Source organism: Equus przewalskii, chromosome 1 (genome assembly GCF_037783145.1).
Source record: "Equus przewalskii isolate Varuska chromosome 1, EquPr2, whole genome shotgun sequence".
Classification (NCBI taxonomy): domain Eukaryota; kingdom Metazoa; phylum Chordata; class Mammalia; order Perissodactyla; family Equidae; genus Equus; species Equus przewalskii.
In genome coordinates this window covers 98927676-98954270 of record NC_091831.1, presented here as the reverse complement: position 1 = coordinate 98954270, position 26595 = coordinate 98927676, and the positions used below count along the sequence as shown (strand labels likewise).

General features: G+C 49.2%; 1 protein-coding gene across 1 annotated transcript in view; it reads right to left on the bottom strand.

The window, feature by feature from the left end:
- Window positions 1-2977: 2977 nt before the first annotated feature.
- ST8SIA2 (ST8 alpha-N-acetyl-neuraminide alpha-2,8-sialyltransferase 2) overlaps window positions 2978-26595 on the bottom strand; it is a 67506-nt gene continuing 43888 nt past the window's right edge. Inside the window, exons 5-6 of the mRNA XM_070618564.1 lie at window positions 23622-23915; window positions 2978-7594 (exon numbers count right to left, since the gene is read on the bottom strand). Of these exons, the coding sequence (XP_070474665.1) occupies window positions 7309-7594; window positions 23622-23915 (580 nt within the window). The 3' untranslated portion in view covers window positions 2978-7308. The remainder of the gene's footprint in view (window positions 7595-23621; window positions 23916-26595) is intronic.

Sequence of the window (26595 nt, the reverse complement as noted above, 5' to 3'; positions counted from 1 at the left end):
CTCCAGTGTGCAGCTGAGCTGACCAAGGTCTGTGGGGTGGGGCTGGGGTTCTAATGGCTGCTTGGGCCGGGGATGAGCCCCCCATGCAAGCCTGGAGTCATGAAGTTCTCTGAGTGGGTGAAGGGGAACCAGAAAAACTTGACCCGCCAGCTGGGCTAAAGGGGTAAAACACTGGCCATCTACCTGGGGCTGCAGTGGACAAAGTGTCACCCGTGAGAATTCGAGGCTGGTCTGTATCCCCTGAGAGTGCCAGGACAGTGGTCACACGGCCAGCCTCTTGTCAGTGCCCAGAGCAGAGACGCTGACAATAACGCTGGAGGGTGGCTGCTTCCACGGCCCAGGGCACAGGACACCACTATGGAAACACGTCCCCACTGAACATTCTAGAAGGGGAGGCAGACAACAAACAAGAGAGAAAATACGTCAGTTTTCTCAATCCTGGCTGCGCTCTAGAAGGAGCTTTTAACAGTTTCCAGAACTATTGATTAAACTCACACAGAGTGTGGTCTGGGCATTGGGATCTTTTACGAAGCTTCTCAGGGATGAGGACTACAAAATTAATGAGGTGATTCAGAGACCACCTAGCAGGATGATGTGATACATACTAGAGGGTAATCAGCTGAGGGAGACCGGGGACAGACTCCCCAGGGGGTGACATCCAACTTCAGACTTGAAAGATGAGGAGGAGGCAGCTTGCAAGGAGCTGGGGAAGAACTTTCCAGGCAGAGGGGACAGCAAGTGCAAAGGCCCTGAGACTGAATGAGTCTGGAAGTTTCCAGGAGAGGCAAAAAGGCCTGTGTGGCTGGAATCTAGTGAACCAGAGAGGAGGAGTTTTCAAGACCTTCTAAGCCACGGAAAGATGCTTGGAATTTTCTTCTAAGGGTGAAGGAAAGCCACTGATGGGTTTAAGCAGGGCAATTACTGCAGCAGAATCTGGAAAACACAGCTGCATGCGTTTAATTTGCTCTATAGCCCTGAACCTCTCGCCTTCCCCTGATCCAGCTTCTCTCTCTCTCCCCGACCCTTTCTTTGCATTTTCACAATAACTCTGAAAGAGGTGGCCTTCTTCAGTGTCTTCTCCATTTTACAGATGAGAAAGCACCAGAGTAGAGGGGCTTATCCATGTCTCCCGGGCTCTTGAGTGGCAGGCTTCTGGGTCATCTGTTACCTGTCCCAGAGCTCTTGCCCAGAGATGCTTGCCAGCACAGGAAGCAGCCATGGCTGTTATTTCAGTGGGTTACACTCTCGCCAACCTTGGCCTCTGGAATGGGAAGGCACGATCTTGCCTTTCCTTGAGCAAAACAGCCCGCCCCGGAGTGGTCTTCTTGGCGACATTCAGCTTCCATTAAGCGGTAATTTTTCTCATGAGCCAGTCATCCCTTCACAGACTCTGTCCAGCAGCTCCACTGCGACAACCTCATTTTAGAAAATGAAGATGCTTTGAACCAAACTGAACGGGTTTTGCAGAGCCAACCCCGACTTGACTCACCTCAGTGTTTGGCGCTGGAGTCCCCTCCTCATCTGCTGGGCCTGCCCTGCTAAGGTCCGTGGGCCCCCAGGGCAGTGTCCCCACTGCTTGGCTATCGGTTCCTCATTTTCTGTTAACTCCCCAAGGGCTGGCTGCTCACAGCTGGCACTGGGTCAGTTCTGGAGAAGCCTCTTTAATACTTGAACATGTCATCATGGCTGGTGCATTTGTCTTTCTTGACACAGTTCTTGGAACCCCTTGGGAGCCCCATTTCCACCTCAGGTTCTAGGGAGAGGTGAGGTGGCTGAGGAAGTGGTGAGGAAGACTGAGAAAGGCCACAAGGGACCTTGGGTGTCCTCCTTGGGTGGTTCTATTGGGCTTTTGCTACAGACAACTGGGGTAATTCTAGACGAACTGGTGATCTGGAGCTGGATGGCTCAATGCATTGTGTGTGGAAACTGGCCCCACCACGTGGACTTCTACGATGAAAATGAATCTCCTATCCTCATCACGAAGCTCAAAGGCAACAAAAACATTGCTTCTGGGCAGTAACCATGGAAACTTCCCATTACTGTGGACAGCCCACCACCAGAACAGACCCCCTTGGTTTGTGCTTCCCTGAGGGATGGCAGAGAGTGCTCCCCATCCTCCTCCCTTCCTGCCACCTCATTGCATTGCCCCTGCCCTGCCAGGTCAGGGTTCCCACACCCAAGAGCTACTGGTAGTCAACTCTCGAGGCTCACCCTGCTCTTGGTGGATGCCAAGGGGAAGAGCCCTGGAGAGGGGAAGCAAAAGGATGGGGGTGAAGACAGGCAGAGATGATGACATCCAGCAGCTCCAGTGAGAGACAGGAGCTGGGGCAGGCTGCTGGTGTCATTGGGGATGCTATTAAGGGCATTCATGAGGCAGCATGCACGTCTGGAATCCCATCTGACTGGCATCAAAAAAGTCCCTGTTCCACACATTCTGGAAGGGGAACCTTAATTAGGCATGAAGAGATTTATCAAACAGCAGCCCCTTGGAGCTGTTGGTCTCTTTGCCATCTGGACGGATGGTTTCCTATCCTGTGACAACAGCGGCGGGAATGATTTATGAGGTCTCACAGCTCCACCCCTTGGGCCTGGCAAAACCTGAGTGGCTTTTGTCCTTCCTACAAAGGAGTGAGATTTTGCCTGTGTTGATGGGCACATGAGCTGAGCTTTGCCTGACTCTGTGAAAGTGATGCCCAGGCCATGGCAGCCAGGATGATGCTTAGGGTCTGTTTTCAGTTTACAGTGACCCAACCACAAGGATTAACAGAAAAAGCCCTGGAGCGGGGATGAGAAGATGTGGGTGCAAATTCTGCCCGTGAGCTATGTGGCTTCACGTGGTTTTTTTGCCCCAGTTTTATGACCTTTACAATGGGGATAATGATTTCTGTGTCTGCCCGACTCACATGATTTTTTGGGAGGTTCCCGTGATATTATAGATGCAAAACGACTTCATTAATTATACGGCCCATGACAGGTATTAAGGATTTAAACCAACATACATTTATTGAGCAACTGCTGTGTGCTATGCACCATCCCCGGTGCTGTGATGGACACGGATGAAGAAAACACAGTCCCTGCCCTTGGCGAGCTTACAATCTAAAAACGGTCATAGGACAAGTGCACAATAACTATAATACAAGGCAGAATATGGTAAGTGCCATGAGAAAGGGACAAATAAAGTGCTACGGTGGTTCAGCGGAGGGAGAGATCCCAGTGGTTGGTAGATCAGAAAGGGCGTCATGAAAGATGTGGTTTCTGCGGGGCCTTGAAGGAAATAGAAGAGAGTGTTCCGGGAGATGAGAACGGCAAGAGCAAAGGCACAGAGACAGGAAAACTGGGCACCCCTTCCTTCCAGGAATGACACTATTCTAGATGGACTGGCGCAGGAGATAAAGGAAGAATGGGGCCTTATTGGGTGGTCTATAATGTCAGGATGAAGACTTGTACATTAATGTGGGCCAGGGGAACTTTGAAAAGTTAGTGAATGGCTGGAGATAGAAATGCTTATGCATGTTCAGGATGGACTGGAGAATGTGCAAGCACTCCTGAGGAAAGCTTGGGGGAGCGGGGGGAGGAGACAGCTGCTGAAATTGGCCGTACCACAAGAAGGCAAGGGTGGTGCTCGTGGGAATACGTGGAGGAGAGTTGGAAGATGACTTTAGGGTCTCTGAATTGGATGGTTGAGAGGGTCATGGGTCTTCTAACAGAACAAGGAGGAGGAAGGGGAGGCAGAGGCGATAAATTCGGCTTTAGATGTGTTGAGTTTGTGGCGCTGCAGGAGCAGGAGGGGTGAATGTCCAGTGAGCAGCGTGCAGACTGAGCCTGGAACTGGGGAGAGGGGCTGGGCTGCTGGAAGAACGGAGGGTGGATCCCAAGGGAGGCCGTGAGGTTGCTGATGGAGAGGATAGGGATGTAATGAAACAGGCCGAGGAGAGGACACCAATGTGGGCAACGGCTATGCTGTGGGGCAAGGAGGAGAGAGGGAAATGTCAGGTCTACCTCGGCTCCTTTTTGGATCAAGGTGAGAGTGTCAATAAATAAATCATAAATACATAAATAAATAAATATATAAATAAATGACAAATAGTCCTTGGGAAGGGAGGAGAAAGACCATGAAAACATGGCGTCTTGTCCACCAAGGGGACAGGTAGTGTCCAGGAGGGGTCACTGTAGAGCCAGGTGATGCAGAGAGCTGGTGATGAGAAGGGGCTTTTGGACATGGGCACACAGAGAGTCCCAAGTTGCTGGTCCTGGGGGCATGGAGGCTGAGAGGCGGTCAGGAAGTAAGGCAGAGCAAGCCCGGAGACCCCTTCCCAGGTCTGTGGTGAAGGGAAGGTGAGGGAAGAGTCCACAGGAGCCAGGGTGGGTGGAACGAGTGTGCATTGATGGACAGATAGGAGAGAGGGCAGAGGAGTGGCTGAGGGGTAGGAGAAAATGTCTCTGGCAAGAGGACAGACGTTGCTTCCTTCGAAATGGGAGGAAAAAGGTGAAAGAAGAGGGAAGAGATCAAGAGATTCTGAGGAGAGGCCTCATTTCAGAAGCTCCACCTTTTCCGCGAAGGAGGAAGCTGATGGTGGGCGTCGTATGGGGGCTTGAGGCGAATGGAGAACGTCTGAGGGACTTCCGGGTGGGTGATGGTGGGGTGCCTGAGGATTGGCTGAAGGTCAACAGGAGGTGACTGAAAGGGTCACCTGGCTACGGCCTGCTCCTGGGATGCCTGTGACAACTGTAATTACAAGGCAGCAGATCGGGGTACCGGGTGCTGGCTGGGACTCCTCAGGGCAGCCTGAGGCTGGCCGGCCTATGCCGGAGGCGACAGTGGACCCTCACTCAAACAACTCTAACTCGAGGGAAGGCCAGGCCGCTTCCTGACTGTGCGTGCCCAGATGGAGAAGGACGAGGAGGGAGGGAAGCCGAGGGCCCTGGAGCTCCTGCCATCACATGGCCAAGGCATTGTGGCAGCTCAGGACCCACGAGTTGGGGGATGGTGACGGGTGGATTGACCTGGGTCTCCAGCCTTTCTCCGGAGAGAAATGGAAGGCGGGTTGTAAGGGCTCCTTCCACTTCAACTGCCATCAGTTACCGTTGAAGGAACCAAGATGGGAGAGAAAGCAAACCATGTTTTCCAAAGAGCTCTGGCCCTTAAACTCCTCAGGGAGGGTGCGGGCAGGTGGACGGACCTGACCTCAGGGCTCCCCTCAGAACTCACCACTGGAACGTCCTGGAACCCAAGACCTTGGCTAATCCACTGACGCCCTGTTGACAATTCTGCGTGCTACCCAGGGCACCGCAAGCTTCAGAAATTAAACGTCTTCCAAGGCCTCTGAGATCCTCAACATGAAAGGCTCTGGAGAAGTGTAAAATACGATACTAATTATTTCCGCTTCTTGTGAGGAGTCCAAACCACTTAGTTCCCACAGAGGCGGTTAGGGCTGTTGCTTTTTTAAATATTCATTTTATAATGCAAACCCCAAATCTCAAACTTCCAGCATCCAGAACAACAAGGAAGGAAACACAGAGATGTGTAACTGGTCTGGAGCCGGAGCTCCCGCCTGTGGGGTTAACGGGTCTGAATATCCTTCCGCCCCCTCCACTCGCTTCCCATCAGCCATTAGTTTAGACCAAACGTCCCATTCTGAGTTGCCGTTGATTAATTATGTCCAGTCTCATATGCTTGGGAGCAGATCTTGATTACTTTTCTTAACTCCCTTCACCTTCAAGATAATGGTTTTTTACTTAACTTTCAAATATGTTCTAAAACACTGTTATTTATCAGGCGAGGGAACACATCTAACAAATCAAGCTGGCTCATGCTTGTCTATATGTGACCTGTGATTTCAGCCCCTAAGTTATTGGCACTGAGCCCAGATTTCCCCAGGGAGATTATGTCCAGTATTTGGATACTGCATTTGGCTTTGGGTTAAAAAAAAAAAGTCTTAACTATTAATCTTCACAGGGGAAAAAAAAGACTTTGCAAAATTCTAAAATCATTGCCTCTGTGGGGAGAGGGGGGTGGGGGTGGACACGGGAGCCTCTCCCTGCAGAATTGAAAATCTCAGTGTTGGAGCTCAGTGCCAGCTAGTGTGACCATCAGGATAGAAAAGTGACAAGAAAGTGACGTTGCCACAGCAGTCTGGCTGCAAGGCCCCGTGGAGTGCGCAATGCAGAAAGGAAACAGAGAGCGTGGTTGCAGAGAAATGGAGTGAGATGCTGAACATTCGTTCAAGTCTCATACTCTGGGGTTTTGGCACCCAGAAAGGCAATCATATATATTTTTAAAAGGATGACATTTATCTTTGCAGTGCCCTTTCAAGCTTTTGCTGTGGCTTCCCTGGTGGCAGAAGGAGACGGTACAGTCCCCCATGTGACATTCTAACAGGGCAGGAAGGAGGCTAACTCTGAAGATGAAATCTCAGTGGCCCTTTTTCCTTAGCAGACTCAAGTTGCTTTAAAGGACACCCACCACAACCACCACATTTTGGACACTCTTCTGCCTTATTCTGGGGTGGAGGGCCAAGCCTTAGCAGGAGGTCACGATTTTTCAAAAACACGGATTGGAACACCCCAGCTTGTCAGTGGCATCTGCCCGCTCCATCCCAGGTTCCTGGTGGTTCTTGCTAAGGCAGAAGATGAACCATCCACCGTGTCTTCTCTAGCCTTCTCTCCATAGCTGTGGAGGCCCATCGGGGACAGGTGAGTCAACTGTGATCCATCCTGTGGGCAGTTGAGTTCGTGGGACAAGGTCCTCAGCTGTGACGTGCCCTCTGCTTCTTGGTGTCCCTGTGCTCCTTTGCTGAGCTGAATGCTCCAACCTCCCTCTCCTCCATGAACAGCACCATTTTAGACTTGGCTTAAGTTGTCCCCTCTGGGTCTCGGCTCACCCAGAATCCACATTTCCCAGAGGCTCGGGGCAGCTCCCAACAGGTGGCTCTCCATTCAACCATGAGCCCAAAGATCCCTCCAAGCCAGGAGGCAGTTAGTCATTCAAAGTCATGGGACTGACTTCTTTTCATGTCAAGTCCTTCTGCCCCCAAAGATGGACTGAGTTTCAATCCAGTTCGAGTGGGTTCTCCACACCTTCTTCCTGTGGCTTATCTGCCTAATGCTAGATAAACACCACACAGTTATAAATACTCAGGTCAATATATATATGCAGGTATAGATATATATATTCTGGTCACTGTTTTACACTTGAACAAAGAAAACCACTAGCCTGCTTGTTCTATAGTTTGTGCCACCCCGACTCCCATCTGCCTGTGGTGTAGCTGGCAGGAAATGTGAGCCACTGAGTCTCACGGGACGCCCACCTTACGTGGCCCCATCGCACTGGCCGACAGTCAGTTTCAAAGCCCCCTGCTCGTGCAGGCTCTTGAGGGCCTTGAACTCCAAGGGCATGGTGTGGGGGCTGGCCTGGGAGGTGTAGCCGTACTTGAGGCTGTCGTAATAGTGGTACTTGACGGGGTTCTGGTTCTGATCCAGCGGAAAGGGCCAGAAGCCATAGAGGTAGATCTGATTGCAGAAACGAGTGGCCAGAGTGTACATCAAGAGGCCGGTGGTGGGTCTTTTGATGTGGACTTTGTTGGTCAGCCAATATCTGAAAAAAAAAAAAAAAGAGTGAAGAAAGAAACAAGAAAGAAACATGGGTTTGTGAAATATCCTTTTCCAGGAAGAGGAAAATTTTATCCTGCCTGCCCGCCCCACAGCCCACCTCCTGCCACTCCAGGAACCGTGGAGACCAATCGAGCGACTGATTCCTGGTTCCCTTCACGGAGGACTGACGACCACAGCTCCTTATGCTGTGTGCTTTCACATACATGATTTGATGGAAACAAAATAGGTACGGATGCAGAAATGAGGCTCAGAGACGAATGTGGCTTGTGCAAGGTCACCTAGGTAGAAAGGGTAGGACCTTGACTGGAGCTCAGGCCTGCTGAAATCTAAGGCTGGGGCTGGCACACATTTTCTGTAAATGGCCAGATGGTAAATATTGTTGGCTTTTTAGCCAAACGGTTTCTATTGCAACTCTTGGTCTCTGCTGTTTTACCACAAAAGAGCCACAGACAACACCCATGGGTGTGGCCAGGCTTGGTGCTCTGGCTGCAGTGTGCTGACCCCCAATAAAGGTCTGACTCTCGCATGGTGCCCACTGCCTCGCCTTTGCAGGGGTCCCACTGTGCTTCCCTTTGCATCTGTATCGCTATTCCTGACTCTGGCAGGGACCGACTTTCTTGCCTCTTGGGCATCACTGAATTGCCTTCCCATCCCTGTCTGCAGGACCCCCACCCTCTGATGCAGGTTGCTCATCTCTGACCATGAGTGGCTTCCCTGAAGAGCTGAGAGGGCACCAGACAGTTGTCTGCCCTGCGAGGCTGAGTTCTGCCACATTCTGTCTTCTCAATGCATGTCACTGTGTTTGGCGTAGCCACCTCTGAAATGAGAGTCCCCACTTCCTGCCGCAAGGAATCTGTCAGGGGTAATGAGAGGAGATGCAGAGAAGTGGGAAGAGCATGGCATTAGGCTGAAGGGTCCCTGTGCTGAGAGAGGCGCTGAGCTACCTCTGTACATAGGGGGTCTTGGTTTACCCGAATCAAGAATGCAGTGAGGAGGGAACCATCTCTATTTCCCAGGCTAGAAACAGAGGCCCCGGGGAACTAAGCATCTTATCAGACTTGGGTTTCAGTGACATTCTGTCACCAACTATCAGTGGGACTTTGAGCAAGTCACTTCTCCCAGCTGGACCTAGTTCTTCACAGTTAGGCAATGATGCGCCACAGACAAGGGGACCACCAAGAGATCCTCCAAATTGCAACACAATCTAGAAGTTTCTCCAGGAGTGGGACATCCATTCTCTTTGCCATCATTCCTGCTTTCCATTGTGTTTCTTCTCCTGCTTCGATTCAGAACTCACTGGGATGTGTGGTCCAACCTCTTTGTTCTACTTATCCTATGCTGAACCCCTTTATATGCAATGCATACGCCTTGGTGGAAAGATGTAATTCCTTATCACAAACTCCTTACTACTATGTGTCTACACCACACACTGTCCATGCTCTTCTGTCCTCAAACCCTATGGGCTTCCACCCCATGTGCTGCCATTTGCCACTGTGAAAAACATCCACTCCCCACCAGAGGCGCAGGCCAGCACAGTTCCTGAGGACCCCTCAGCATGGTGATGTGTGTGACTTCATAGTCAAACATACCAATTAAATTCATGCCAGAAGTAAAAGCATGCCAGGCAGAGCACGTACATATTACTGAAAGCAGAGAATCTGTTTCACATTATTCAAAGTTTGGGGGGCAGGCAGCTTTTCTAGAAGCTCAAGTAAGTCCTTCTTTTTGCAAGAGGGTCCTTCTGCAGCTCCAAATGGGAGTCCCAAAACATTTCAGAGAGACAACCTTAAATCCTTTACTTTTTGGAGGAGGCATTATCTTTGGCATCAGACAAGGTCATAGATTCCTAATAACCCATATAATTTCAGTAAACCATGTGATATTTGATATAAGGAAACTTATTTCACAGATCCCTCCCATCCCTACCTGTCTGTCAGGCTGGGGTGATCTGAATCTCCCTGCGACGTTGCTGATGGACACCAGGCTCCCGGAGTGAACGTGAACTCCCTCCGGGTGGCCCCCGGGACAACCGCTGTTTCACAAGTCTATTAGCTGAAAACCCCTTTCCTTGCACCTCCTCCTATTTCATCCTCTTTGGGCCAGAAAACTTCCCTCCAGCTGAATTTTCCAACTCAGAATCAGATGGAGGGGCCAAAGGCAGAGAATATAGAACAATGGTTCCAGTGATGGCAAACACAATAGAAAAATAAAAGGAAAAAGCATCTGTGGACACATTGCAGACCTTTGTCATTTCTTCCCCGCATTGCTGAGGAGCCTAATCACAGCTAATATGTAGGAGGCATCCTGGCAAAGTGCTCATCTACCTTGGCTTAACCACCTCCAATAACGGGGAGCTCACCCCCTCCTGAGCTAGTCCCTTGCATTTTCAGCTCTAGCTCAGTGGTTCTCAACCTTGGCTGCACAACGGAATCATCTGGAGCTTTAAGAGATCCTGGGTCCCACCTCCAGGGGCAGCCTGGCACTGGGATTTTTAAGACCTCACCCAGCGATTCAAATGCAGACAAGGCTATGAACTCCTGCTCTCACTGGTAGCTGGTTCTGCCAAAAGAACCCAAGAATGAGACATATTTAGAGAAAAAGAAGGAAAAAGAGTAAGCGTAAGCAATAGTCGTGGAGTTTTAAAGACGATTGGGCGTGGAGAACTCATTTAGCCCAGAGGCCTGGCAGGGGCTTATAACAGAGCGAGCTGGGAGTTGGGACGTGTGTAAGGAGAACCGACACCTGGCCTCACTGTTGCCAAGGCAATAAGGAGTGGTGGGGACTGTGGCATCTAAAGGAGCAGCCAGTTTTATTGTTGTCCGTTATGATGATGCCAAATTATCTGATTTTTTCAAGGGTATCAGAAATCTGGATTTTTATGCAAATGCGCCAAATTTTTAAATGTTGGCAACTAATTAAAAATTTTTTTTAAAACACCATGTGAGGTCCTATTGAGTGAGTCAAACAGACCATGTCTGTGGGTAACTCATAAGGCTCCTGGATTCAACTGGTCCTTTTTCACTTTACAGAGGAAAACATGGGAGTCCGTGGTGACTTGCCTAAGAAGAGGCAAACTTCTCGTGCAGCTGGTTAGATAGAGCTCGGGGAACATGCTCCTCCCGCTTCTGGATCTGGGGCCTTTTTCACTCCTCGGTGGTTCTGGGAGGGTTGGGGCTAGGAGTGAACTGGCTACAGCTGCTGTTGACACTATCCAGGGACACATGAGACACTGGCAGTGACCCCACACGAGAGCATCTCAGTTCATTCCCTGAGCAAATTCAAGCCCTAATGCCGGCCACATGCCATATAACGGATTTGTGGTTTGTTTCTTTTCTGAGAGTAAGACTTTAGCAGCGTTTCAGAAATGACTCTCTCTTCAGGCCAGCAATGCTAGGCCCAGAGACAGGGAGGGAAGAGCTTCATCAGTGGTAGAAATAGCTCATGGGTGGGTCTGAGGTTACAGACACGTGCTGTGCCCTCCCTGGAGACGTGTCTTTCCCCAACATGTCCTCTTGGTGAACTCTTTTTTTCTCCCCTCAAACTAAGCACATGAATCACATCTTCCTGGAAATATTCCCTTTGTTCCACCCTCTTCCCAGCTCAGACTGAGTTCATCCCTTCCACCTACGGTCATGAGCTTTGTTTCTACTTCTCCTATTGTGCTTATCAACTGGGGCTGATAACTCAGTAGGGTAGCGGTTGGTCTCCCACGTGGCAGGGGTCCTGCCTTGCACTCCTTTGTAGAGGGTTCAAAGGCACCTGGTTCCGGTGTGTGGTGCAGCCAAGGCCCTGTGGCAGAGACAGCAGCACTCAACAAATACTCCATGTGTTCTCCCACATCTCCCAGCATCCTTTGTTATTGCACTGGGGTCATGTGACCAGTTCTGGCCAATAGGTTGCAACAGGAGATGTATCTCTTCTGGGCCAACATTCCTTAAGATCAGGCCCTCTGGCTTCCTCTTCCCCTGCCTCGGAGAACTTCAAAGCCTCCTGTAAGATGGCATCAGCCTGAGACGGAAGAATCCTCGATCCCTGAATCACTGGTTGGAAGAGAGCCCCTGCCAACCTCCATCACGCTTTGCAAGAACCGGAAATACACTTCTGTGGTGCTAACCCATGAGGGGTTGGGCTTTGTTAGTGTAGCATGGTCTAGAATTGATTATCCTGGCTTCTGTTGCACTCAGCAAATGTTTGACTCAAATTGGATTGAAAAATGGCAAGAAGTAGAGAGGAAAGGAGGAAGCTAGCAGCATGCACAGCTTTGTCACTGTGGCAGCTGGACCAGAAACAGACACGCCCAACCTCTCAGATCTGGCGCCAGGCTTTTCACCCAGAATCGCCCCCTGGGAAAGGTGTAAACAGCCAACGAGGCTCCAGAACGAACTGAGAGCTTGGTGGCATGGAGGGACCCACTTATTTCCTCTTCTGTCTCCACGGGTAAACAAGAACTCCTGAGCGATGTCTGACAGCGACACGGGGGCACTGTTTAATGAGCAGCTTGTGATAGAAGCTGACTGAGTTATGCAGGAACAAATCACTCTGGATTTCTTTTGTATCTCCTCCGTCGCTCTGGCCAATTTACAGACTGTGTGCGTGGCTGACTTGTAGACTATTTCTTTCCTTAGGATAACAGCTGGGTGTTAAAACACAAACTAATTAATTTTGCCTTCCCAAATGAGGTTAGCTGGGTGCATCCGGGACGTTGTATTGACAATGAACCTTTAATATCCCAGTCTTGAGATTTTAATTAGGAGGCAAAGTAATCTCAAAGAAGGCAGTAATTATTTTTCAAATTGGTTACCCCCATTGCCGAGATGATTAGGCGCTGTATTTTATGAGCATGGACAGCAATAAATGAGGATTGCCAAAATCATCTCAAAAAGCACATTTGTCCTTCTTCCTGGATTCCTGGGCTCGGTATGTGGCAAGAATGGTGGCAGCCACTTCTGGAACAAGGGACCAAAAGGGCTTTCTCCAGTAAAAGCACTTTGTGGGACAGAGCTCATATGTCCTTAGGAGCAGGAATGCCTCACAGGTGGTTGTCAGGGGACACTTGGTGACACTTTGTGCAAGCTCAGCAGCAAAGCCGGGAGCAGGACTCTCTGACTCCTGGTCTCATCATCCACATCAGTGGCTTGGGTGATCTGGGGGCTCCACAGCCCAGTGCTGTCCTTTCCTTGGGAGCACCGTTTAGGGCTCTGGCATCCTGGGGGACACCTCAGGACAAGGCTGCCCAGCTTTGTGGTAATGGAGCACTGGGGGTTTTGTCTCAGACTTTGGGGCTGGAGAGCAGAGCTGGTCAAGCCCTGGTGATACTCCTGGCTGATTGCTGGTACCTAGGCCTCCATGCTTACCCAAGCCAGTGCTCTCACTCAAGTGAGCCAGCTAACCTCAAGTATGACCGTGCCACCAAAAACCTCCCCTGTGACTCCCGGAGTCCACAGGATAACATCCAGGGGCCTCAGCCAGGCTTGTAGAGCCCTTGAGATCTGGACTAAAATCGCTCCTACCACCTGGTGTGCACAGCCACACTGCCATGAAGAACTTTTTGGTTTCTCCCAGGACACCACTGCCTCCCATGTCTCCTGGCTGACAACCCCTTCTTATAGTTTTAGTTTCGGTGTCACTTCCTGCAGAAAGTCTTCCTGGACCTCCCCGGATGGTTTAGTGTCCCATATGTTGTCCTTTTCCTATCATAGCGTTTATCGTGCTACATTATAATTACTGGTTTACTTGTCTCTCACCTCCCCGACAATTTTAAATTCTGTGAGCAAATGGATTGACTTGCTTCTAGATAGCTCCAGATTCTAGCATAGTGCATGCACGAAGTGGGTGCTTCACAAGTCTTTATTTAATGAAGCAATGAATAAAAACGAGCAAGCAGAGGCTAGTGGCTCCATTTGTGGGCACTGGCAGGAGACGGGAAGGAGGCCGGCCTCACTCTAAACCCTCCTAGGCAGCCACCAGGTCTGCGCATGTGAGAGGCAGGCTAACAGCATCCTAGATAGTGTGTTGCCAGACAAAGGCGGAAAAAACATGATGCTGGTTACTTGAGGGGCTCCAGAGACCCCTGCTCGCGCACAGGTATCACCTCCGTCCAGCATGGACCTAGTAAGACCATTTCATGGAGACTTAAACCCTCTGGCTGGATTCTGGAAATTAAACTGATGCTACTCCACACAGAAAAAAAAATTATATTCAACCTCATCCATAATTAAAGAAATCTAATTTCAAACAACAATCAGATGCCGTTTTTCACTGGATTGGCAAAGACAACGAATGTTGATAATACATCACGTTGGTGAGGTTATGGGGAAACAGGTGTTTTCAATAATCAGCGTGGGAGTGTAAATTGGTACCTACCTCGAAGGAGGGCAACTTGGCAATATAGATAAAAATTAACAATGCATATATCCATCTCTTTTTAGCAATGATGCTTCTAAAAAGCAACGATATAGATGCACATACGTGTGCAGCTGTCAGTACAAGATGGGTACTGTAGCACTGATTACACCAGCGAAAGATTGGGAACACCCACATGCCCACCAATGGCTTCTGCTTACACTAATTATGGTCCAGACACAGTGGAACGCCAGGCAGCTGTGAAGGAGAGCGAGGTGGTGTGTGTCGATATGGAATAATTTCCAGAAGTTAGCAAGGTGCAGTGTTTAAAACATGCTCCCTTACGTGTAAAAGGAAATATTTCTGGAAGGATACACACAGAAAACCAGTTTAACACGCTGCCTCTGTGAAGGAGGGCTCGCTTGTCACTTTAAATCCTTTTATACAATTTGGAGCTTCTTTTTACTATGTGCATTGTTATTAAAAAAAAATAGACAATCCATTAAAAATCACCTGATGCCATTTGTGCCTCAGTGTCGCAACACTCCCTCTTCTTTTCCATGTAACACTACCACGGAACACACTTCCACATGCCATGTCCACTGGAGGAGACTGGCCCACGGCTCCTTCGACTGGCCCTAGGGACATGCTCTTTGGATCGTGATGGGCATGTCTGGGAGGGGGAGCTCCAGCCTGCGCTGGCCTCTCGCCTTATTCTCTGTACCATGCTTCTTCTCTCATCCCCGGGCCTGCCCTCCGGCCCTCAGCTTTCTGATCCCCACTGACGTGCAGTAGGGTGTGCTTTGCTGATCTGCTGCTCCAGCCCTGGCAGGGACACCTGCTGGATGAGTGCCGTCCTAGGGCTGAGGCTCAGCGCTCCTGGTGCCTAATTAAGCACCAATTCACTGGCCACCTCTGCACCAGGCCCGTGGGCTGGGAGGCTGAATGGGCCAGTCTGCTTTTCTGTGGGTCACAGCCTTCCCCTTGTAATTGAATTAGAACCATTTACTACCAGCTGCCAACCAGTTTCCCACTTCCCGTGGCCATATTCAATTGCCTGGGTTTCCTTCCTCTCGGTTGCTCACCTCCCTTGCCAACAGCCAGCCCGGGCGCTGTGCCACTCTACAGGCAGGCAGGGCCAGAAGCTCCCTGGAAGAGCTGTTCAGGCTGGGACGGGGCAGGGGGCAGGGAGAGTTGAAGGGCAGGCCTTCTATTCAGGTTCTCTGCACCACGCTGTCCCCTCCCTGCAATGCCCAGCCCCACAACAGTCTCAGAGGGGCAAGGATCTCGAGAGTGCGCAGTGGTTAGAGATGCTCCTAGCACAGCTGTGCTGAATCAAAGAATCGCTGAGTGGGAAAGACGGCTATCTAGCCCAAATGTTATGGGTTGAATTGTGTCCCCTCAAATTCATATATATATATGTGTGTATATATATATATATATATTTTATTACTGTAACATTGGTTTATAACATTATATAAATTTCAGGTGTACATTGTTATATATTTTGATTTCTGTGTAGATTACATCATGTTCACCCAAAGAATTACAATCCATCACCACACACGTGTCTAATCACCTCTTTCATCCTCCTCCCTTCCCCCTTCCCCTCTGGTACCCACCAATCCAATTTCTGTTTCTATGTGTTTGTTTGTCATTGTTTTTATCTTCTATTTATGAGTGAGTTCATACAGTATTTGACATTCTCCTTCTGATTTATTTCGCTTAGCATAATACCCTCAAGGTCCATCCAAGTTGTCACAAATGACCAGATTTCATCATTTCTTATGGCTGAGTAGTATTCCATTGTGTATATATACCACATCTTTATCCATTTGTCCCTTGATGGGCACCTAGGTAGCTTCCAAGTCTTGGCTATTGTGAATAATGCTGCAATGAACATCGGGATGCATCTACCTTTATGCATTTGTGTTTTCATGTTCTTTGGATAAATACCCAGCAGTGGGATAGCTGGATCATATGGTAGATCTATTCTTAATTTTCTGAGGATACTCCATACTGTTTTCCATAGTGGCTGCACCAGTTTGTACTCCCACCAGCAGTGTACGAGGGTTCCCTTCTTTCTACATCCTCTCCAACACTTATTGTTTCGTGTCTTGTTAATTATAGCCATTCTGATGGGAGCGACGTGATATCTCATTGTAGTTTTGATTTGCATTTCCCTGATAGTTAATGATGTTGAACATCCTTTCATGTGCCTGTTGGCCATCTGTATATCTCTTTGGAGAAATATATGTTCAGATCTTTTGCCCATTTTTTAATTGGGTTGTTCTTTTGTTGTTGAGCTATATGAGTTCTTTGTATATTTTGGATATTAACCCCTTATCTGATAAATGGTTTGCAAATATCTTCTCCCACAAATTCATATTTTGAAGTCATAACCTCCAGTACCTCAGAATGTGACCTTATTTGGAGATCAGGATCTTTACAGAGGTAATCAAGTTAAAATTAGGTCACTAGGGGGGCCCCTAATCTAGTATGACTGATGTCCTTAAAAACCAGGGAAATTTGGTGACGGAACAAGCATACAGGGAGAATGCCATGTGAACATGAAGACGGCTGTCTACAAGCCAGAGATAGAGGCCTGGGACAGATTCTCCCCTCAGAGCCCTCAGAAGGAACCAGCCCCGCCAACGCTTTGATCTTGAACTTCCAGCCTCCAGAACTGAGAGACAAATTTCAGATGATCTCTATTCGTTGGAATGTTCTTCCCAGTGTCCGGATGAAACCTGACTCCATGTAGATCCTCTCCCAACCCTAGGTCTACACCTGGAAGCTCGCAGGCCAAATCCGTGAGCCCCTCAAGGGCAGGAGTCTTGTTTTATTGGTTTTTGGATTCCCCCAGCACTGGCCTGGAGCCCTCTAGGTGCCTACATGTATTTGCTGAATGAAGAAAGATTCCTCTCATACTTCTTGGAGGCTTCTTTGCCCAAACCTTTCAACTTTCGAATTTCTCTGCCACTGTGGCCCCTTTCCAGCCTGGTACCCCAAACTGAATGTGAGTCTCTAAGAGGTACTTGACCAAGGTCATTGCTGACCTCCTTGACTCTCCAACATGATATATGTCCATTGCTGCAACCTAAGGTCATGTTACCCCTTTGAGGAACCACACACAGGCTGACGGTCAGTACCGTTCATCCCTCTGTACCTGTGCAATTGTTTAGAACCTAAGGACAGAATCTTGCATTTGCCCATATTAAATTTCTTCCTCTTAGATTGGCTCATTGTGTCAGCCTGTCAAAAGAAATGTGGATTCAACTCTGAAACCCCTAATACTGGGAATCCCCCAAAAGTTATGTCAGCTGTGAATTTGCTAAGCAGACAATTGATGCCCTCATTTAAGGCATTGGTAAAAATAGGGACAGTTGGCAGGATAGGAGGTGGGTGGCAGGTTCCTAGAGATCTCCATCAAGTCAACATTAATGGAATTAATTGGCATCCTTTGGGTGTCAGTGATCAAAAGACAGTGGTCAGTCTATCTGTGGTCAGTCTATCTGTCAAGGATATGGGAAGAGGGGTGGCGGTGGGAAGAGTAGAGACTTTTGAAGCCTGTTCATGTGGATTCCAATCCCCCTTCTCCTCATCTGAGTGATCTTGAGCAATTTACTTAACATTTCTGAGCCTCAGTTTCCTTATGAGTAAAATAGCATCTGTCTTATAAGGTTCTGAAAAGAAAGTTAATGTTTGCTAACTTTCATTCCCTGAATTGTCAATCAGATCACAGTTCTCCATGTTGTTCAAGAAATACCTTGTCAAAGTAGCTGACTTAAATCAAGGTAGAAAATGACCATGGGCATCCCTGGGCTACCTGTCTACAACCTCCCTCGGAGAAGCAAACCAGGACAATGTGTCCTGGGATTTTCCACTGAGCTAATCCCTGATGTTCACTTCTCCATCTTTAGGTGTTCATGAGCCACGGGAATGAAAACCTTTTTCAAGCTCTGGCTTAGGGTTGACATCAAGCTCACTGGTATCCATCGTCTCCCCATATTTAGAAAATCAGGGCAAAGATGGCCTGTTCCAGATTGCCCTTCTCCAATTTTGCATGATTTGGAGAAGATCATGACCAGCTGCTTGGTGATCTTTCTGCACATTTTCTCTGGGGATGTTAATTGGTCTTGATTTTGTTGAGAGCAGAGGTTCTCAAACTTACACTGTGCATCTGAATCACCTGGAAGGCTTCTTAAAACAGGGTGCTGGGCCCCACCCCGAGGCTTTCTGATTCAGCACGTCTGGGTTGGACCTTAGACTCTGAATTTCTAACAAGTACCAGGTGACGTTAATGTTGCTGGTCCGGGGACCATGCTGAGAACCGCTAGTTTAGAGCAGTGAAGTAGGACTTAAGATATCACAGTCCTCGTTACCCTAACCAGGTAAAAGACTGATCTTTGCTGAGAGGAGAGGTGTAGGACAGGAGCAAGGACTCCGTTTGCCATCTGTCTTTTTGCAGCCTCTACACCACCTGCCCTTATCGTTTTGGCTCTTCTTACTTGAATCACAAAAAGCCCTTTTTGTTTTTCTTAATATTTTCATAAGCTCAAACTCATGCTGGTTTGGCCTTCCTGACATTATTCTTCTAGGAGCTCTCTATTTCCTGATGCTGTGTAATAGAGGCAAATGGGTGGTGATCAGGAGCAAGGGAGGAATCCTGGATGTGTCCCTGACCGGCCACTGACTGTGTACAAGTTACTTATTCCCTGAGGCTCAATTCTCTTATCGTTCAAGTGGCATAATGGTAGTAGATCTCTCATTACATGAGATAATGCTTAGCATGGTGCCTGGCACAGAAGTGTTAGCTACGTTATTTGTGCCCCTTGTCTATTTTCCTACATGTCCTTTAAAATCTGAGTTCACTGGGGAGCCCCCGGCCAGTCATCAGATGCCTTCATGTCTCAGGCACTATGCAAGGGACAGTATGCAGCCTGAAGTGGCATCGTCCCTGCCACATGGCACTTAGGATTACAACAGTTAGTAATAAGGAGTAGGTTAACAACCACAGCTGTGTGCTGGGAGATGGTTCATTCAGGCGCACTGACACCATCGTCACCTAGGTCTCGTGACATGAAGCCTGGCTCTGCCATATGCTAGGTGGACTCAATATGACCAGCACTGGGGTCCAGGAGAGGTGATTGATACAATCAATTTCTTTTCATCTTCACAATCAGCCTATTTGCCGTTAATAGAATATCTCAGTGTCCTCCCCATGAATGGATGGCTTTGGGACACTAAACCAGCCCTAGGGGCACACTGACTTGTATATGGACATGTCTAGGGCGTTTCCAGCCACCATAGCAGCATTCAGGACAGGTAGCACTCAGCACGGGTGCTGTCTGAGGGTGGCTGCTTTTCTTCTGAAAGATGGCTTGGATGTGAAGGCACAGTCAGGAAAATCAGGGAGGGCAAAGGCGAGGTCAAGGGGCAAATGACATTGAGAACCTCAAGTGGGATTTCAACGGGACTGTTGAAACAAGCCCTAGGTGCCAGCAGGCGTCTAGGGGGCCCCTGAGGTGTTCTGACCTTTCAGCTTGTTCTGCCTGGTGGGACAGCTGCCCCGTGCTCAGAGTGACTGTGTGCGCACATGGAGTCCTGGTGTGCTGCTAACACTGTAGCACTGTGGTCTCCTGATGCCACTTCTCCACTGTGGCATCTCCCAGCCCACTGAGCTCATTGGGCCCCCAAATCCAGTACCGGATGGGTGCGAATTTCTGCTGCATCTGGTGCATTGCCTTAGACTTAGATGATGTGGTTCAGCTCCTGGTTGCGCCACTTACCGGCTGGGTGACTCATGCGTACCACCCATCATGTCTGGGCATCAAATTCCTCATTTGCAAAATGAAGACACTAGGGTGTCTCAAAATTGATTCCCACTTGACATTCCCACCAGCAAGCACAATGATTCCAGTTTCTCCACATCCTCACCAACACTTATTTTCCTTTTTTTTTTTTAATTGATAATAGCCATCCTAGTGGGTATGCAGTTGTATCTCATTGTGGTTTTGATTAGCATTTCCCTAATGATTAGTGATGCTGAGCATCTTTTCATGTGCTTATTGGCCATTTGTGTGCCTCTTTTGGAGAAATGTCTATTCAAGTCCTTTGAATTGGGTTGTTTGATTTTTTTGTTGTTGAGCTGGAGTGCTTTATATATTCTGGATATTCATCCCTTATCAGACATATGATTTGCAAATATTTTCTTCCATTCTATGCATGGTTTTTTTTCACTGTCTTGATATATTGTCTTTTTGGTGCGTAAAAAGTTTTAATTTCGACGAAGTCCATTTTACCTATTTTTTCTTTTGTTGCCTGTGCTTTTGGTGTCATACTTAAGAAATCATTGCCAAACCCAGGTCATAAAGATTTTCCTCTAAGAGTGAATTTCTTCTAAGTGAATTTTACACTTAAAAATGGTTAAAGTCGGGGGGCTGGCCCCGTGGCCCAGTGGTTAAGTTCATGCGCTCTGCTTCAGCGGCCTGGGGTTTCGCTGGGTCGGATCCTGGACGCGGACATGACACCATTTGTCAGGCCATGCTGATGCGGTGTCCCACATAGCACAACCAGAGGCACTCACAACTAGCATATACAACTTCGTACTGGGGCGCTTTGGGGAGCAAAAGAAGAAGAAGAAAAAGAAGATTGGCAACAGTTGTTAGCTCAGGTGCCAATCTTTTAAAAAAAAAGGGGGTTAAAGTGGGCTACTATAGAAAAAAACGAAAATAAGTGTTGGCAGGGATGTGAAGAAATTGAATAACAAGTGTCGGTGAGGATGTGGAGAAATTGGAACCCTTGTGCACTGTTGGTGGGTTGTAAAATGGTGCAGCCATTATGGAAAACAGTATGGAGTGTCCTTAAAAAATTAAAAATAGAACTACCATATGATCCAGCAATTCCACTTGAGTATATACCCAAAAGAATTGAAAGCAGGTCTCTGAGAGATATTCGCACACCAATGTTCATAACAGCGCTATTCACAATAGTCAAGAGGTGAAAGCAGCCCAAACGTGTGTAGATGGATGAATAGACAAACGAAATGTGGCATAGCCATACTATTCATATTATTCAGCCTTCAAAAGGAAGGAAAGTCTGAAACACGCTACAACACGGATGAACTGTGAGGACGTTATGTTAAGTGAAATAAGCCCGTAGCAAAAAAAGGCAAATACTATACGACTCTACTTATATTTGGTATCTAAAGTAGCCAAATTCATGGAAACAGAAGTAGAATGGCGGTCACCAGGAGCTAGAGGCATGGGGAAAAGGGGATTTGTTGTTTCATGGGTATAGAGTTTCAGATTGGCAAGATGACAAAATTCCGGAGATCTGTTTCACAGCGATGTGAATATACTTAACACTACTGACCTATATAGAAAGCATCAACACGGTAAATTTTATGTTGTGTATATTTTACTACAATAAAAAAGGTTCATCCCCTCCCACCCTACAAACAGGGGGTTTACTGGACAATAGATTTTTAAATAAGGAAACAAGGTGATTCTGCAAACTACAGTCCGCATTGGAACTTTGAGGTGAAGAACTCCCGACAGGTGAATTGGACTTAGTCCACGGCTCTGACTTCTACAGAATCGTTTATCAAATTGAGCCTAAATGTACTTTCCTCCTATGGTTCCACCCTCTGGCTTTACTTCTAAATCTTGAGTCTTAGGACAAGTCTGCTCCCTTGGTTGGCAGTTGGAGGCAGCCGCCATGACTCCAGTAGCCATAGCTGACTGATCGGAAGTCTCTCCTGTGTCAGCACAGGATGTAGGTAGTGTTCCCCAGAGTAGAGACAGAGAAAGCAGGGCTCAGGGAGTCAAGTGACCTGTTCAAGGTTGTCACACAACCAAGTAACAGAGCTGGGCTTTGAACCCAGGTATCTACCCCCAAAGCCCATGTTTTTGATGCTAGGCTAGACTGCCTCTTGGCCAGGTCCCTTCTCAGCCTTCCTCTCCACGAGCCCTTGGTCTTTTCTCATGTGGCTTTGCTCTGCATCCCTCACCAGCCCATTCCTCCTCTTGCAGTAAACACCAGCTAAGTTCCCACCAAGACAGAGACAAGCCCTTCCTCTCACTACAAATGCTGCCCACCTTTTCAGCAATGCCCTACTGGACCTCACACCCTACAAGGCCCATTGGCTCCACAGAGGGAGAGGGCCGTTGGCAGAAATCCATTCCAAGGCCCCTGAAGCCACCCTCCCCGCTTGCTAAAATCAGAGGCCCGCCCGTCCGTCTCTCCTGCAGTATTTCCTCCCGGGAGTTCCTGTGAAGGAGGATGATGCGATCTCAGGATTAACAGCCTGTTTGTTTAAAGGGCTTATTACTGGCGCTTAATGCTATTTTGACAGATGAAAGTGAGTCAATTATAGCTGGAAATAGCTCTGGCTGCATACGTTTTTTCCAGGTGGTTGCCCATTCCCCATCAAAGGGACTTTTTCTCGTTACCAAAGGGCAGTGCTTCTCCTTCTCTTATGCCCTCTGACCCCTAAGCCACTTTCCTCCTTCCAGGAGGAAACAACATTGGAGGCATGGGGCCTAAATCTATGAGATGGAAGTTGCTGAGGCAGACCCACTCTGTGACGGGGTGAAACAGATGCTGAAGACAGTCAACCTCCAGGATAAGGGATGTGGCCCACTGAGCCCTGTGCCCATACAGGCATCGCTCTGCTCCATCAGCCACAAACGTGGCTGCCTCTTATCGAACGTCTTTCTGGGTCTTTCTTGGGGCCTGTGGGTTTCTGTGTTGACACTCACCCTAATGAGACCAGTGCCGGTCACAGGCTTGGGTTCCTCGGGGGTCACCTTTATGAGGACAGCAAGAGTTCTTTGTGGGTGACTCAGAGGGCTTCCCACAGTCACACGGAGTTATGCTAAGGCATCAGTGGAGAGCATTCCAATTTCCCCCAGTCACTGGGGATCTGGACAGAGAGCTCTCCTGCGTCAGTAGAACAGGACTGTGAACGGCCATGTGGTTGGATAGGCAGCTGGATGCAGGGCCTGACCCCAAGCTGAGAGGTCAGGAGTGAGTGGACTATATGTGTAAGAGGCATCTTAAAGTCAATCTGCCTAGGAGAGACCTCTCTTCCTCAACAATTCCCGACGTGCATGGGCTTCCGCCAGGCTCTGCTATCACAGAAACTGGCACACTGTCCGCTCATTTGTCCAGGCTGTAATCCTGACAGTCACCCTGGATTTTTCTTTCTCTCACCCCTTGAGGTCCTTAAATAGAATCTATCAGCAAATCCTGCTGCCCCTACTCCAAATTTTATAGCAAATCTGACCGAACTGTGGCCTTTCCATGACCACTGCCCTAGTCTAAGCCACAATTATTCCCGACCTCCTATTCCAACAGCTTCTCAACAAATGCTCCTGCTCCCATCCTTGTCGCCTTATGGCTTATTCTCCACACAGCAGCAGTTGGAGGAACATTCTCCACAGAGCTCCCCAGGCAGGTACTACCAATCCTCAGATGAAGCCCACTTGCCAACACCCTCGTTTCTCCAGAAAGGGAGGCTCAGAGAGGTCAGGTGACTTGCTGAGGTCACACAACTAGTGAGTGGCAGAGCTGGGATGCAAACGCATCTGGGCAAGGCATTGCCTACCAAGCACCTCCCACACTCAGTGATGGCCCCCCTTCCCCGTGGAGGGGCCGCTCACCCGCGGACGGCGTGCAGCAGGCGCAGAGAGGGGTATGCGGTACGCACGTTGACGCGGTGTTTCAGGATGAGCTCGTTGACCCACTCAACGCGCTCCTTGCCACCCCTGGCCATGAAGGCGGGGATCCACAGGATGCTGCCATTGAGGCTGTGCAGCCGCTGCAGTAGCTTCTCCCGCCATGTGGCGTTGACCAGGTCCTCGAAGGCCCGCTGGATGACGGAGGGGTTCATGGTCACCAGGTCTGTCTTGAGCCCCACATCCCGGGCGTACTCCTGCACCGGGGCCAAGTTGCACCTGCCGGAGAAAAAGGCAACATGGTCCTTTTGGGAAAGCTGAGACACTGCTGCTTGTATTCAACTTTACCCATCCTTTGCCTCTCCTCGCTTCCTCCTCATCACAAAACGAGGTCCCAGGACATCTTCCCGCACTCCCAAGTCCCTCCTGTCATCCTTGTGCCTTTTCGTCCTGCTGCACATATTTACCAGGCTCTTAGTACATATGTAGAACTTAGCTTGGCCCTGGGGTGTAAAATGCCTGTCTTCTGGAGTTCAGGATCTAGTAGAGGAGGAAGGGAGCAAGCAGGCCAGCCCTTGGCCCACAAGATGACCGTCGTGTAGGCAGGTGTGACCTGGCCACATCAGGCACTCTCCTGGGTTCAGAGTTCAGCTCGACTATTTCCTATCTGTGTGATTCTGGACAATCCGCTCAACCTCTCTGTGCTTTCTGAGAGCTTACTTCTGGCTAAGGAATATCCACAACAGTTTCTTTAGCCAAGATGGAACAGCACCTCCTCCCAGGGCCTAAAGGGGTCACCACACACCCGTACTTAGCACACTGCTGGATCACATAAGAGTTCGATAAATGTTAACTATTGTCATCACTGATATGGGAAGGAAGAGCTTCAGGTGGTCTTCTTGGAGGTGGTGACCATTGAGGGACGTCTAGAAGGATGGATAAGCAGAAGTGCATCCATGGATAAGGCACATTAGGAGAATGTTTCTCCAGCTTGCCGGAGCAGAAGAATTGCCTGAGGCAGTAGCCTAGGAATTGATATTTATTTTTCCAAACTCTTCAGGTAAGTTTTATAACTAGGCAGTTTAGGAAACATCATGCTAAGGCATTTTTGGCACAAGAAAGGTAACCAAGGGCATACCGCTGTGAAACAGTGTGGGTATTTAGAGGAATGCAAGTGAATTGGGCTGACTAGGGCATATTCTGTGGAGGAGATGGGCTGGAGAGGCAAGCAGGGTGACCTATCAAAGGGTCTGTATGTTGAGGACTTGGTTCCAAGGGCAATAGGGAGTCACTGAAGGTTCTTGAGCAGGAGAGTAACATAGACAGATTTGCATTTTAGGCAACAATAAGATGAAGTTGTAGTAGGTACTGGAGTGGAGAGAACTGGGTTTGGGAGGGCAAATTAAAAGGCCATGGCAATCTCTTGCTGAACCAGCCAGGGGCCCTGGGTGGACAGCCTCTGTTATGTCACCAGAGGTCTGCTTTGTGCGGGACCTTCATGGGTCCAGCCTGGGTGTGCACACTTTGGCTTCCGGCCCATGCTGAAAGCTGACGGGACTGAGATGGCAACAGGGACACTCTGGGGAGACCTGGCTGTTGCTTGGCTTGGAGGACTGGATGGCAGAAAAGCTCTTTGCCCAATGGAATGAAGCCTGAGAAATTAGAATAAGCATCTGTAGAACAGAGCTGGAGACATGAGGACCAGGGCCACAGGTCATCGTCACATGATGACATCCCCAAAGACTCCGCTTACTCCTCCTTTTAAGGAAGGAGTTTCTTCCTTCAACAACTGGGGAGAAAAAGTAAGATAATGAGAATGAAAACTAATCATTGAGCCCATGGTGTGTGCCAGCCGTGGCTGGTTCTTTACAGAGGTCAGCGCCTCTTATTCTGGTCCCATATTTAATCGCTCTCATTTTACAGATGAGGAAACCAAGGCCCAAGTCCCAGAGACCCACCAGGACGCAATCTCAGGCGTGTCTGCCTCGAAAGCCTATCTACTCTGTCAGCCTGGACCCCCTAAAACATCCTCTCTTGCCATTCCCACCCCGGCCTTTCTATCTGATTGTGGCTAAACATGCAAAGGGGTGGAATTGCCCTGGGACACCCTCGGGAGCCCATCACAGACCTCCGAGGAACACAGTGTCCTTGTTGTCATGTCGGCCAGTTTGGGACCACCCAGGTCTCAGCTACCCGTGTTGCCCTGCAGCCCGGCTCAGCCAGGCTTCCCAGACCTTCCTGAGGACGTGGGGCCCCTCCTTGGCCAGCCTCCAGGTCCTGAGCGCAGAGGGAGGTGGAGTCAGTGCGGTTCAGATATACTGAGTCTATCAGGGGCCAGGAGGGGCTGCGGGAGAGAAAGAGGTGGAGCCACTCCCAGGGGCTTCCAGGGGGGTCCAGGTAGCGGAAGCCGGGGAGTCCATGCCCCACTACAATACTGGCCAGTTGGGGCGTCGTCCACAGGGGTGTTCCAGGCAGGGACGGGCTGTGAGGGCCAGGCTTTTCCCATGCCACGTCTCGGGCCACTTTTTGAGGGAGGATGTTGGAGGGCAGCTCTGCCCTGAGTGGATGCTCTAGACATGCCCCTCCCTCCCCGTGTGTGAATTTCTTCATTTAGGGGGCGGTGGGGGGATTCAGGATGGGGCAAGCCTGATCTAAGCTCCCTCTTTTCCAACAGTAGGTCAGGCCTCCCAAAGCAAATTCTGGGTGGGCTGCGTTGCTTGGATGGGCTTGGCTCTGGGCTGGAAAAGAGTCAGTCCTTTCTAGAAACAGGCACGTCCACAGGGACACGGGGAGAAGCAAGCCCGCAGGTGAGAGAGGCAGCTTGCGTGGACTCTGAGCCAGACTGCCTGACAGGCTGTGGTTCTGGCTTGAACCAGCTGCTCGACCTCTGGCTGTCGCATTGCAAAAGCCAGGACAAAAGACAAAATTCCTGACAGGGCTGTTGTGAGAATTAAATAAG